The sequence below is a fragment of the Camelina sativa genome, chromosome 9 (genome assembly GCF_000633955.1).
Source record: "Camelina sativa cultivar DH55 chromosome 9, Cs, whole genome shotgun sequence".
NCBI lineage: Eukaryota > Viridiplantae > Streptophyta > Magnoliopsida > Brassicales > Brassicaceae > Camelina > Camelina sativa.
The window spans coordinates 22,702,520-22,716,502 of NC_025693.1; the positions used below are offsets into that span (position 1 = coordinate 22,702,520).

The following is a 13,983-nucleotide window of genomic DNA, read 5'->3' on the forward strand; positions in this document are numbered from 1 at the left end:
AAAAAAAAAAAAAAAAAAAATCCCTCATTCATTACAAATCTGAAGAGTGAAGGGGATAACTTCTCTCATTCTCTAATTATGTTTCAAGTCACTAAGAAGGACGATTGAGCAAGTTGTATATGTAAATTATTAAGTTGCTTGCTTAATGATCCCATGCATGGTTGTATATGATCGAAATCAAAACAGAAACATTTGCTCCAAAGTCCAAAGTATGTTCATTTCAAGATTGGTCGGTTGTGGTCAGAACCGTTTCTATATATGAGCTTGAAACAGTAATGTGAAGGTTGAAACTAAAAACATCAAAACATATGTAGTTTGCTTTCACTGATGGATGATTCTGGAAGAGGATCGATGTCTATATAAATTATCTTGTTCTGGTTATTAGAGGATTCCTTGTTCCACTGTCCAAACACTACCCCATTTGGACTTTTTATTCCTCATTATACGGAAAATTTAAATTTTGGTTATGCGACATACCGGATTATCCGTTTTTCAATTAAAGCACTCGCAGCTTGTCCAAAATCATCTCTTCCTCGTCAACTTGATTCTTCATTCAATTATTTGTTTTAGACTTTTTGAAACATTAATGTTTATGACATCTACATGAAGAAATAGACATGCAACGTCAACTACTATAAAATCAATATACATCTTCACCCTGTTAAATAAATATAATATTTAACTATATGAATATTAATACAAAATTGCAGCTTGGTGATTTGGACTTTAGAGGAGTTTTATATGATTTATGCCATGTACTCTGGTATTTTTCATGGTTCAATTGGTCAAATATTTGATAAATGAATAATATTACGTGTGGGATCATCAATAGCTAAAAAACTTGTGCGAACATAATTAAATACACCAATGAAAAAAAAATGGATGTATACATTTTAAATTTTATCGTACCATTTTGAATTTTACTATACTTTCAAGCCTGATTCTGAATTTAATTTGCATATATAAATAATATATTAAGAGACATAACAACATCGGACAGTTTGGCCGAGTGGTCTAAGGCGCCAGATTTAGGCTCTGGTCCGAAAGGGCGTGGGTTCAAATCCCACAGCTGTCAATTTCTCTTTTTTTTTTTTTTTTAAATTCTTCGCTTTAATTTAACTTCGCCGGAGAATTTCGAAGCTCAGCTGAAGAATCAATCAATGGCGAGAACTCTAACGAACCGATTTGAATCTCGCTTTTTGATTCGTTTCCTTGAATCTCCGAGTCTATTCGCTTCCTGCTTCACGAATTCGAGATCTCTTCAAACCCTAGCCTACGAAGAAGTCCGATCCTCCGGCGATCGGAAGAATGAGTCTACAGCTCTCATCCTTCACGGCCTCCTCGGCTCCGGAAGAAACTGGAGATCGTTTTCTCGTTCCCTCGCATCGTCTCTCTCCGTCTCCTCTGCTTCTGGTATGTCTCTCTCTGTGATCTGTATCTTAAGCTTTTAATTTGATATATCGATTAATTACTTTTTGTTTTGTGTGTGTGCATAGATTGGAAGATGGTACTGGTTGATCTGAGGAACCATGGAAGATCTGCGGAGGTGGAAGGGCTTAATCCGCCTCATAGTCTTGTGAATTCAGCTAAAGATTTAGCTGATTTGGTGAAATCAAATGGTTGGAAATGGCCTGATGTGGTGATTGGTCATTCTTTGGGAGGTAAAGTGGCTTTGCAGTTCATGGAGAGTTGTGCTCGTGGTGATTATGGTGAATCAGCTTCTCCTCCTAAACAGGTATTGGACTAAAGTGACTACACTTGTTTGATCAAAAGGATCACTTCTGATAGTATATGTTGGTTTGTTCATTGTTTGGTTGTAAATTCTTATGATTAATGCAAGTTTAAAGAGCTCTTGTAGGATGACCAATGTGTGTTTTTCTTTGGGGAATGATGATGATGACCATAGCAAAGTTTTGTTTGTTGTTGTTCTCTCTCTTTGATGCAGAACAGCTATGGGTGCTAGACTCTGTCCCTGGGGAAGTCAAGGCAGAGAAAAGTGATGGTGAAGTAGAGAAAGTTCTGAAGACGTTGCAGAGTTTACCTTCACCAATCCCTTCCCGCAAGTAAAGTCTCATTCTTTTTGTGGGTCTTGGTGTTTGTTTATAGCTTAGTAGTTCCATTTACGGTTAATGTTCATAAGCATTTACATGCTAGTAGATACGTACTGCTCACTTATGATATGAAATCTCGGGTATGTGGTGTATAACATCAGTCCTGATTTGGCTGTTGTTGCGGATGCCAAGGGCATTTTATTTTGATTTTGGCATGTATCAGTAAAGTAAGCACGGATATGCATGTAGATAAGTGGGAATAAAGACTATGCTTATATGGTTCCTTCTAGCTGATTATGTTACACATGTCAATGTCGCTCCTTTTAGCTTGTTTGTATATAAATCCAATCTCGTGCCCCTCAAACATTGCTATGTGATTCTAGGTGGCTGGTGGATCATATGATCGAACTTGGGTTTACAAGATCGTTATCCGAGTGGATTGGCAGCAATCTCAAGAGATCTGGAGACTCAGAGACATGGGCCTTTAACCTTGATGGAGCTGTCCAAATGTTCAACTCTTACAGGTTTCTTTCCCCTCATAAGAACCAACGACTATAATTAATATTTATAGAAGGACTTGATAGCAGACTAAGGAAGGAGACTCCAAATGAAGCAAATACTCTGCTTCATTTGGAGTCTCCTTCCTTAGTCTGCTATCAGGACTTTCCTCAAGATTTTACTTTATTCATATGACTCCTCACTTGTATCATTGCAGGGAGACTTCATACTGGTCTTTGCTAGAGAACCCGCCGAAAGAGACAGAGATATCTTTCGTGATAGCAGAAAAGAGTGACCGATGGGACCAGGATACAACTCAGCGGCTTGAAACAATTGCTAACCAGAGACAAAATGTTTCAGAAGGAAAGGTAGCAACTCATCTTCTTCGTAACTCCGGCCATTGGGTACACACAGACAATCCAAAGGGATTACTGGAGATAGTGAGTTCCAACTTCTTGTCCACACACAAGTAGACGTTACAAGAATTGCATCAGTCTTTGATTTGTTTATCTATCTCTTGCTCTGTATTCATAATTTCATATGCAGAAATAGCAAAAATCAAATTGCGACTAATTACTTTGTTTCCCGTTTGCGTTCATGATTTTGCGTTTGCATTTCCTTCCAACAGTGTAAAAACATGTTTAGAAGGATCTAATAATAATGTTACTAGGCATGTTAAAACTTAAAAGCCGGGGGAAAACGATATTCATGGGCCATAAATTATTGGGCCTTATTAGGCCGTAACATTATACTACTTTAACCCTAACAAAAATTTCAACTATTAAAGCAGCTATTCTGGTTCGTCTCTTATGCTAGCTTAAGGCGGAACAGAAAAAAAAAAAACAAAAACCCTAGTTGCAGCTTTTTCCTCTTCATCCTTGATCCCGTTCGAAACCATGGTAAGCTTCGTCTTAAGTTAGCTTGTGTTTCATGGATTTTAGTGATTAGAAGATATAATCTGGAGCTCCTTTTCTGGTACTGTGTGGTAGTTTAGAGTGAGAAAATGTTCCTGAAACAATCCTTTTCTTCGAATTTCGTTCTGAACCATTTGATTTCTTTTTTGAAAAATTGGGATTTTAGATCTAGTATTGAATTATCGATTTGAGAGTATAATAATGCTAGTTTTGTTGTGTGTGTGTGGAATATTGTAGTCGAAGAGAAAGACAAAAGAGCCAAAGGTGGAGAATGTGACACTAGGACCAACTGTTCGTGAAGGAGAATATGTCTTCGGAGTTGTTCACATCTTTGCTTCATTCAACGACACTTTCATTGTTAGTGGCTTTGCTTCTTCTGTGTCCTTTTTAAAAATTGTTTGAGCAAAACCAAAATTGAATTTTGTATTTGCAGCACGTGACTGATTTGTCTGGACGGGAAACACTTGTTCGCATCACTGGTAACTCTCTCTCTGAATCCTTTGGTAGTTGTAAGAACATACTGAGATGATCCTTTAGTTAACTAAGATGCTGTTGTGTATATTATTATGAACCTTTATAGTTTATTGTGCGTGAGTGTGAAATGAATTTCTTTAAGCTCTGCCCTTAATACAAATTGTTTTGTTTATGCCTGCACAAATGGCTCCCCTAATATAACCAAGTTAGATACGGTAGTTTCTGGTATTATGGTCATATCTATTTGCTGCTAATGTTGATGTTTTAATTTTGAATCCTATAGGTGGAATGAAGGTGAAAGCCGACAGGGACGAGTCCTCACCTTATGCAGCTATGCTTGCTGCACAAGATGTCGCTCAGCGATGCAAGGTACGAGCCAAGAAAATGCATTACCAAGCTAATAGTGTTAGTGTTGGATAAGCCTTCTTTGTAAATGTGTAATCGGTTTGTGATTATATTTTCGCAACATAGGAACTCGGAATCACTGCCATACATGTGAAGCTCCGTGCCACTGGTGGTAACAAGACCAAAACCCCCGGTCCTGGTGCTCAGTCTGCTCTAAGAGCCCTTGCCCGTTCTGGCATGAAAATTGGTCGCATTGGTAAAATTATCTATCTTCATCTACAAATTGTTTTGTTGTTGTATCTTTAATCAAATAAAATCACTCACATTGTTCTTGTTTTTCCTCAGAGGATGTGACTCCAATCCCAACTGACAGTACTCGAAGAAAGAGTGGAAGAAGAGGAAGGAGGCTATGAGTTTTTTATGGCGTTGCTGGGATCCCTTTATGTGCTCTACTACTCTATATTTAGCTCTCTCAATGTTTCATTTTGATCTTTTCTTAGAATGATAAGAGTTTTGGTTTTACCATGCTTTTCTTATAATCTCAACTCTTAACAGCTTTTTGAATCTTCTGTTATATGACCTTAAGATATTCACAATCTAGTATCTTTTAAACATCTTAGATTTGGAACTGGTTCTTGTCAATCGCTGAGATCTCCATTCAGAAAAAGGCAAACAAACGAATAGTTTATACTTTATAATAAATACTAGTGACGGCTTCATAAACTTGCATACAAACAACAACAGCAAAAGTAACAAAGCACATATAAACTGGTTTTGACCGAAGCCAAAACTCTGAAGTTTTTAGCTCAGTTACCAGCACTCATGTGAAGCTGCACTAGCGAAGCATAAACCCCACCGTCGATATTGATCAACGTCTCGTGAGTACCTTTCTCAGCGATCACACCGTTTTTAACGACGGCAATGACGTCAGCGTTTTTAATTGTCGATAACCGGTGAGCCACCACGACCGTGGTTCGGTTCACCATCACTCGGTCTAGCGCATCTTGAACCACTCGCTCCGATTCCGCATCAAGAGCGCTCGTTGCTTCGTCCAAAAGCAATATTTTCGGCTCTTTCACGATGGCTCGTGCTATAGCCACGCGCTGTTTCTGTCCTCCTGATAACTGAATCCCTCTCTCTCCCACCACTGTGTCGTAACCCTAATAATTGTATTGCTTGAGATGTAAGTAAGTTTCGAACAAAAAAAAAACAGAGCTCTTGTAAACATATTCTGTTTTTTTTTTCTACCCTTACCTGTTGTATGCTAGAGATGAATTTGTGTGCATTGGCGAGTTCTGCAGCGGCTATGATCTCAGACTCTGTTGCAGCGTCTTCACTTCCTTTGCCATAAGCAATGTTGGCTCGAATCGTGTCGTTGAACAAGACAGGTTCTTGTCCCACAAGTCCCATTTGTTGTCTCAACCATTTCAATTGCAGCTTGTTGAGCTCAACTCCGTCTAGTGTTATATGACCCGAATCCGGATCGTAAAATCTTTGCAACAGTGAGATCACCGTGGATTTCCCTGACCCGCTTTCTCCTACCAAAGCAACCGTCTGAAAGAAAAAACACAGAAGCTGATCAGAAACTTACAATTTCCTAATTAAGAGATAGTTAGGGTTTTCCTCTTTTTACTTTTCCTGCACGAATGGTTAAGCAAAGATCGCGAAAGATTTGAATGTCTGGTCTTGCCGGATAAGTGAAGCTTAAGTGACGAAGCTCAATATCTCCTTTAACATTCTCCAACACTGTCCCTGACTCATCGCTCGAGTCTATCTTTGATTTCCTATCGATGATTGCAAAGATCGACGCAGCTGCAGCCTTGGCTTTGCTTGAATCTGGAGCGAAAGAACTCGACTGAGATATCCCAACCGCCGCCATAGATAACCCAAAGAACACCTAGATCAAGATCCAATCTTCATTACTAGCTAGATCACACACATATTTTAAGCAATGATTAGGAATATATATACGTTGTTACCTGGAAAACATCATTGAAACTAGTCTTGCCGTCTTCAACCAATCTAGCCCCCGCATAGAAGCTTGTCGCGTAGACACAAAACAGAATGAAGAAGGAAACTCCAGTCCCTAATCCGCTGATGAAACCTTGTTTTATTCCGTCTTTGATTGGACCTTCGCATTGCTTCTTATACATCTGCATCACTTTCTCCTCCGCGCAGAATGACGCAACTGTTCTTATACTCCCCACCGCATCATTCGCTACCTGACTGGCCTTCTCGTACTTCGACTGCAAAGTTAATTCAAAATCAGAGCACGTTTCTTGATCCACAAGAAACAAAACCTAGGACTTTTACAAAACCTTAAAAAAGAGATGGGACCAAACTGATTGATGTACAAACTAACCTTTGCGTCGGCGCTGAATCCTTTCATGAACTTGACTTGAAAGAAACCATTTATAGCAATAAGAGGAAGCAACACTAATATTATAAGCGCCAATTCCCAACTCGCAGTGAACGCAATAATCAATCCAGCCGCAGCAGAAGCAGCGTTTTGAACCGCTAGAGACAATGCATCTCCAACTAGAGCCCTAATCAAAGCAGCATCAGCGGATAGCCTTGCCCCCATTGTACCACTCGAGTTATGTGGCTCATCGAACCATCCAACTTCCATGTGAACCGCTCTCTCAAAACACATTGATCGAATCCTTCGAATCAGTTTTCCTCCAGCTACCGCAAACAGATACATTTGAGTCGGTGGGACGATCAACGAAGTTACTCCAAGAGCCACAAATATGATCGCCCAAAATCTTGAATCTTTCTTTAACTCGTCAGCTGGTTTGAAAAATGCTTCGATGACTCTTGAAAGCAGAATCCCAAAAAGCGGGAAAACCGTGCCATTAATTGCCGCTGCTAAGGTTCCTAGAAGTAGAACCGGGATCTCAGGTTTGTTTAGAGCTGCGATTCTTGTGAGTGATACTTTTGGGAGTTGTTCTTTGCCCGCTGTTTCACTTTCCTCTTGGCCTACTTGTTGTTGGCTACTGCTATCAACCGACACGCTAATAACAGATTCCTCAACCGAACATATGTCTGATGGTTTGGCATCTTGACCCTTGTTGTTTATCTCTTGTAACTGGATGAGTTGCGAATAAGCTCCCTCAGAGTCTTTTAACAAGTCAGAATGCGAACCTTTTTCCACTATTTTACCGCGGTGAATTACTGCAATCATATCAGCATTTCTAACTGTGCTTAACCTATGTGCGACAATGACCGTAGTCCTGTTAACCATGACTCTATCTAAAGCCTCTTGAACAACTCTTTCGGATTCTACATCAAGCGCACTTGTTGCTTCATCAAGAAGCAAAATCCTTGGATTTTTAAGAATAGCTCTCGCAATAGCTATCCTCTGTTTCTGTCCTCCGGAGAGCTGCGTCCCGTGCTCTCCTACCATTGTATTCAACCCTTGAGGTAACTTATCTATAAACGTTGCCGCATTCGCTAGCTCCGTCGCTGCTTTAATCTCTTGAACCGTCGCGTTTTCTTTCCCGTAGGCGATATTCTCCATGATGCTAGACGAAAACAGAACCGGTTCTTGGCTGACCAATCCGATTTTGCTTCTGATCCATTTCAACTGAAACTCCTTGAGGTTAACTCCATCGATGAGTACTTCTCCGGCTTTCGGATCGTAGAATCTCTCGATCAAACTAATCACCGTAGATTTGCCACTTCCACTTTCTCCTACTAATGCTGCTGTTGCACCGCTAGGGATAAACAGAGAGAATCCAACGAATATATCTTCGTCAGGCCTCGCCGGGTAACTAAAATGCACATCCTTAAGTTCAATGTCTCCTCTTATATCTTCAAGAACCTTTCCATTTACGTCGTAAGCATCTATCATAGGCTTTCTTTTGATCGTCTCAAACATCTTATATGCTGCAGCTTGACCCGCGGTAAATGCGGTTACACATGGAGATGTTTGCCCAAGCGACCTAAACAAGACAAAAATAGAACAAAGACTGTTAGGAAGTGAAAAAGACAATGATCTAATATATATATATAGATGTGATTGTCTATCTAGACAGCTTACTTTGAAGCAACAACCACAATGAGGATCACATTAATCACAGCGCCACCAGTATACCCTTTTTCGAGTATCATCTTCCCACCAAACCAAATAGCCAAAGCATAGCTGCTGAAAAACACAAAGGACATTACTCCAAATCCTAAACCAGTTGAGAAATCTTGTTGAATGCTTGACTTATACGCCGATGTTATCAACTTCTTGTAGCTGTTAATAGCTTGCTTCTCTCCCGTAAAAGAAGCAACCTTTTAAACCAACACCAAAAACAAACAATAGTTAAGCAACAAATCTTAGTTAAAGTTTAATTTTGTATCTTAGAAAAATTGAGTTTTATATACCGTTCGGATAGACCCGATTGTTTGTTCAACAACAGTTGCTGCTTTTGAATAAGCGGCTTGTCCCCGAGAAGCAGTTCGAGTGACTATAAGTGCTATGGCTGCACCAGTCATTACATTAAGAGGAATTGAAGTTGACATAATCAATGTTAGTAACCATCCTTTAATGAAAGCTAAAACAAATCCGCCCACGGAAGTAGATATCAGCTGAATAAACCTCCCAACCTGCAAGATTCAAGAAAAGTAACACACTTTTTAAAATGAAATCCAATTATTATTATTATAAGCCTGAAACCACAATATATGTCCAGTGTTAGTAAGCACAATATATATTTATTACCTTCTCACCCATAGCATCTTGTATAAGAACAGTATCTCCCGACATTCTACCAACCACCTCTCCTGTGTTTGTGTCGACATCGAAAAATCCAATGTCTTGTCTCAAGACTGTTTTCAGATACGTACTTCTTATCCTCGCAGCTTGTCTCTCTCCTGTGATCATCCAACAAGCCACCTCTACGAAAACAAACAAAACATCACCTCCCTATAATTGACTAATCATTATGTAAAATAATTCAATATGGAGAAGCCAAAAACACAAAACTTTTCTTCTTAACTCTTCAATCTTATGAATAATTGCAAGAGGGTTATGGCTTACGAAGAAACGCAGCTCCTAGTGTTCCAAGTGCAAGGTAGACGAATTTAAGACAAACCTATTAAAAGAAACATAATCAGTAAAATGTGAAGTAAGAATTCTAAAAAATTAAATTTTAAACAGTACCATTAATTATGTATACCTTTGAGACAACATCGACAATGTCTTTGTTATTCTGATTATGTCCAAAGGAATCAATGAGATCACCAAACAACAATGTAACGAGAGGTATTGAAACACCATTCCCAATAGCTCCGAGTGAGCCACAGATCATCAAGAAGACATCAAACGAATCTGCAAACGCAAATAGCTTGTAGAAAGGAACTGTCTTGGTCTTTTCATCGTTTTCTCCTTCTTTAGGGCTTTTCGACGTTGAAGGTTCATGTGAAACAGAGTCCATTTCCGGCGCTGACACAAAATCAGATAGTTTTTGAGATATCTGATGACACCCAGATCGAGATCAACGGGTATATATAATTAAAAAGAACTACAAAGTTACCACCTTTTCCTTCTTCTTTAACTTTCTTTTTTTCTTATCTAAAACCCAAAAAAAAAGACGAAATTTATTTAAAAAGACGAAGCAGAGGGAAAAAAGAAAACGCACTCTCCATGCTTTTGGCTCAACTCACAAAATTAGAGATCAAAAAGAGAAAGAAGTTGAAAGAGAACAGACCTGAAAGATGTGGTGAGAAACTACACAATATATTTTGTTTGTGTTTTGGGTTTTACGAAAATTGCTTGAGAAGCAAGGAGAGTGGCTGTGAATGGAGAGTGGGTTTTGTGTAATGGAGTGTGCCTTTTGTGTCGATATAAAGACCAAATATAATAACGACGTTTCGTATGCACATGGTCCAGTAATACAGTATGTACATATGTCTCCATTCAACACGTTTGTGTTTATAAACAGTTCATACACAAAAAAATATTAAAAATAACTTGTGAACTATTGGGTTTGAATGATGACCACGGTCAGGATAGACAAACCCATCAACGGTTTAGTCTGCTTTGTTTTATGGGCAGTAACAAATCGTTACAGATCAACTCTAATTGTATGTAAAAGTGGTCGGGAGTTGGTCTATAGCGGTTTTCTTTCTATTTATTTAGACTACACTACTATAGACTATATTTAATAATTGGTAAAATAACGGTTTAATCTGTAGATGAGTTTTTTTCCCCTGACCGCCGTCACAATTCATAATATATGCTGGATAATTTAGATGTTCTATGTGCAGTTCATAATTTTAAAATTTTCTCTTAGTTTATTTAAATTTAACTACATGTAATAAACTGAAATACATTGTTTATACTTATTGATCTTTATATTATTACTACATTTGGTATCTGCCCGTTGCACGAGAATTAAATCTCAAAACATTTTTTATCAATATAAAATTTTAAGCACAAATATAATCATTCAAATTTTTGAGCATAAATCTATAAAAACACTAAATTTACTTTACTAAATGATATACAACATAGATATTGTAGACTATAATGTTCCCTTGACAAATGAATAATTTGATATATATCATGTGGTAACAAATTTCACCTCAAAAATTGTAGGAAGAATAAACAGCATCGATGACTACTTCATGATTTTTTATCTATAAGAGAATAACTTTCTTATTCATATTCCATGAAAATATTCTTTAGAGGCTTTGGTGTTAATTATCGATTGTTAACCTTATTATATATATTATTTATGTATGTATCATTTATGATTAGATGATGATATTAACATAACACTATTTCGTATAAAATATGAATTATTAAATCTCATGAACATGACTTAGTGAAAGAGACATATATAATATCATAATAATATTTTTACCAAGTTTTTCTTAACCATCGAAACAAGTGCAGCGTACCATATTAGAATTCTCGACCAATTTATGAATGTGCTTATCTTATCTCATTTTCCATGATTATATGGCTAAACGGTTAAGCCCGACTTGGAATCTAATAATATATTTAATAATTTATGTCAGGTTTCTTTCTACAAACTCATTAGTTTTATACAATAGTGAGATTTCAAAGATTTTATGTTAGTCATGTGCATCATTACTTTTCAAGTTTTAGCAATTTATTTTAAACACTTTTAATTATAATTTTTTGGTCATTATCTACGATGCACTTACTGCCTTTCGACATTTACTTTATTTTCACATTCTATTCGCTCATATATAATATGTATTAGACTGTAAATTCATTTTCAAGACATATTATGACTATTTTATTTTTAATTACTATTTTTCAATACTCAAATTTGGATTAAAAGCATTTGATTCAATTTATGAAAGATCAAATTTGTTTTTCTTTTTGATCATGTTATAAACTAATATTTCACTTTCAATTCTATTTATTTTCTGTTTAAAATTTTATAAATACAATTACATAAATGTTATTTGATTCTACCATGAATTTACAAATTTACTTCTATTCTAAAACTTATTAACACATTTTAAATTTTAAATTATGATCAGTTTGAAAAAAAGTTGAATTATATTATTACTACTAATTAAAACTTTAAAATATTTTTTTCTATTTAACATTTTATTTATTTTACATTGTTCATTTTTTATTTTTTAAACTTTCTATTAATCATAAGTAACATAAATGTGTACTAAATAAATATATTAAGTTTAATTCAATGCATAAAAAAATGTTGCTATTCTCAATAAATTATCTCTGACACGGTTCCCAATGGCGAACAGCTGGTTCCCTGATGGTCTTGCTTCCGCCCTGAATCCAAGGCTCCCCACCGCTGGTGGTGACCACCCTCCTCCGCTACTACCTCCTGACCCCCCGGACCCCCTTTCGTCCTGCACCCTCTCCAACTTCCCACCCCTTTCCCCTGCTGTGGCAAGTACTTCGAGACCGCTCCCATTGCAAACTGCCAAATCTTCAAGGCCTGCAGCGTGAGCGTCTCGTTTGGTTGCTATGGCTGCTGCTACTGTTGATGCAAATGTACCCTCTACCGATGTGGAAATGCAATCGGTTGAAGAGCCAAACCCTGTAGTTTTAGATCCAGGTACTCCAAACCCTAGATCTGTAACCACTGTAGCTCAACAAACTGCTGAAAAGGCCAAGTTCACTATTCTCAACCCAAATCTTCTTCCCCTTTGCTCACAAACAAAGCATCCGCATCCCCCACCCCCACTTCCCCTCCTCTGCTCTCTCAGTCACAAACCAGTCAACTTCCACACCCTAACCCAATCCTAACTGCTGAAAAACCCACTGCAGTGCCTTTACCTCCGACTGCTAACCACCACGCTCGTACTGTTCCTGAAACCCAGAGACCCACCACTGCTCAAGCTAACCACAAACCGTCCTAAAAAACTCTTGTAGACAAAATTCAAAAGTCTACTGATAGATCTCTCCATCGTATAGCCCCGGTGACCTATACTTGTACAGGTAGACCCACCACCCATATCCCGGATGATGTGTTCCAGAGAGGTGCAGAGTTGCATAAAGACTTCATTCTCTGCTACTTCAATGGTCGACCTCCACTTTTCCACCAAATCCAGAGCGTCCTGAACCACATGTGGGGCAAAGGTCGTCGTTTAGAGATTCATGTGAACCACCACTCGAACTCAGTACTAGTCTGAATCTCAAATGACTATATCAGGCAAAAGGTTCTGGAAAAGTGCATATGGTACATTGGTGACTCGATGTTCCATACTGCACCGTGGGCTCCTCATTACTCTTCAGCTACACCTCCCTTGGATTCCATTCCAATTTGGATCCATATGCTCGATGTTCCTTTAGACCTACGAACCAATGAGGGAATTATTCTTATAGCAGGACTAGTGGGAGAACCAAAAGAAACTGATGATTTCACCATAAACTTGGTGAGTTTAAAAGTTTCTCATGCAAAGGTTCTTGTTGATCTTACCAAAAAGCTGCCCGAAGTGGTGGAGTTCACGCGGGACAATGGTCAAGTGGTGGAGGTCAGTACTGAGTATCCATGGCTCCCTCCTACCTGCTCTCATTGCAAGGAGTTTGGACACATTGCTAAGAACTGCCTCCAGTTACCCCCCTGCGCCACAACCAACTGAGATAAGTAAAAACCGTGAGGTTACTAAACCAAAAAGCAAAAGCAAACACCTCAAGAAAACATCACCTGCACCGGATAAGCCCGTGTTGACCAATGTGCAACCCACCACCTTGTCTGCTAACTCCCTAAACCAAGTCCCGACTACACCTGCCTCTTCATCTATCGTATCTCCTAACCCATTTATTGTCATGTCCCAAGCTGAAACCAACCCTTCCACTTCGTGTCCCTCTCCTACCTTACCCTCCACTTCTAACCCAAACCACCAAAACCCTTCTCACCTGTCCACCAACCATGCCTCTGCTATTTTACCAACTAACCCGCAACAAACAAAACCAGCTGATTTTCATACCATACTTACTGTGAACACACGTGAAACAAACCAAGATCTCCCAATGGTCATTGGACTTCCTGCGACTCTAACCCGTATTGACCCCTCTCACACCCCAGTTAAAATGTCAAATACCAGCCTTAAGCGATCCAGGTCTCACCCCTCTCTCTGTAGTCCCCCTCTTCACCCTATGCTCCGCCAAGACTCAAGCCCTTCTAACTCACTATCTCACCAACCTGTTTTGGCTACTGCGAATGAGCTTCTGATGGATATCTCTCCCCCCCCCCCCC

The 13,983-nt window shown here is 38.6% G+C and overlaps 3 protein-coding genes and 1 non-coding gene across 5 annotated transcripts; 3 read left to right on the forward strand and 1 right to left on the reverse strand.

Annotated features, from left to right (window-relative positions):
• Positions 996 to 1,075, forward strand: TRNAL-UAG. Its single transcript has one exon. It is a non-coding gene; the product is annotated as a tRNA-Leu (tRNA).
• Positions 1,084 to 3,150, forward strand: LOC104711808 (protein ABHD11-like). The gene is made up of 5 exons (XM_010428572.2): positions 1,084 to 1,413; positions 1,497 to 1,735; positions 1,951 to 2,063; positions 2,435 to 2,575; positions 2,767 to 3,150. The coding sequence occupies exons 1-5, from the start codon at positions 1,161 to 1,163 to the stop codon at positions 3,020 to 3,022; spliced, it is 1,002 nt and encodes a 333-aa protein (XP_010426874.1). The 5' UTR covers positions 1,084 to 1,160; the 3' UTR covers positions 3,023 to 3,150.
• Positions 3,349 to 4,894, forward strand: LOC104711809 (40S ribosomal protein S14-3-like). The gene is made up of 6 exons (XM_010428575.2): positions 3,349 to 3,448; positions 3,701 to 3,820; positions 3,897 to 3,942; positions 4,221 to 4,306; positions 4,409 to 4,538; positions 4,628 to 4,894. The coding sequence occupies exons 1-6, from the start codon at positions 3,446 to 3,448 to the stop codon at positions 4,693 to 4,695; spliced, it is 453 nt and encodes a 150-aa protein (XP_010426877.1). The 5' UTR covers positions 3,349 to 3,445; the 3' UTR covers positions 4,696 to 4,894.
• On the reverse strand, positions 4,912 to 10,070 carry LOC104711810 (ABC transporter B family member 11-like). Of its 2 annotated transcripts, XM_010428577.2 has the most exons (12): positions 9,982 to 10,070; positions 9,811 to 9,845; positions 9,451 to 9,716; positions 9,312 to 9,366; positions 8,994 to 9,169; positions 8,657 to 8,878; positions 8,325 to 8,563; positions 6,645 to 8,226; positions 6,262 to 6,528; positions 5,916 to 6,179; positions 5,537 to 5,836; positions 4,912 to 5,442 (listed from the first exon to the last, which is right to left on the reverse strand). In XM_010428577.2, exons 3-12 carry the CDS (start codon positions 9,706 to 9,708, stop codon positions 5,089 to 5,091), a joined length of 3,717 nt encoding a protein of 1,238 aa, XP_010426879.1. In that variant the 5' UTR covers positions 9,709 to 9,716; positions 9,811 to 9,845; positions 9,982 to 10,070; the 3' UTR covers positions 4,912 to 5,088. The 2 variants fall into 2 exon arrangements, with proteins under 2 accessions (XP_010426879.1, XP_010426878.1); XM_010428576.2 differs by lacking the exons at positions 9,811 to 9,845; positions 9,982 to 10,070 and having other exon boundaries at positions 9,451 to 9,774.

Bases quoted from the DNA above. Each gene is read 5' to 3' on its own strand.
- LOC104711810 (XM_010428577.2), bottom strand. From the start codon at position 9,708: ATGGACTCTGTTTCACATGAACCTTCAACGTCGAAAAGCCCTAAAGAA. The intron at 6,529-6,644 runs GTTAGTTTGTAC...TTAACTTTGCAG, and splicing joins GATTCAGCGCCGACGCAAAG to TCGAAGTACGAGAAGGCCAG. The intron at 6,180-6,261 runs GTAACAACGTAT...ATCTTGATCTAG, and splicing joins GTTTCAATGATGTTTTCCAG to GTGTTCTTTGGGTTATCTAT.
- LOC104711809 (XM_010428575.2), top strand. The intron at 3,821-3,896 runs GTTAGTGGCTTT...TTGTATTTGCAG, and splicing joins CATTCAACGACACTTTCATT to CACGTGACTGATTTGTCTGG. The intron at 4,539-4,627 runs GTAAAATTATCT...GTTTTTCCTCAG, and splicing joins CATGAAAATTGGTCGCATTG to AGGATGTGACTCCAATCCCA.
- LOC104711808 (XM_010428572.2), top strand. From the start codon at position 1,161: ATGGCGAGAACTCTAACGAACCGATTTGAATCTCGCTTTTTGATTCGT. The intron at 1,736-1,950 runs GTATTGGACTAA...GATGCAGAACAG, and splicing joins CAGCTTCTCCTCCTAAACAG to CTATGGGTGCTAGACTCTGT. The intron at 2,576-2,766 runs GTTTCTTTCCCC...GTATCATTGCAG, and splicing joins CAAATGTTCAACTCTTACAG to GGAGACTTCATACTGGTCTT.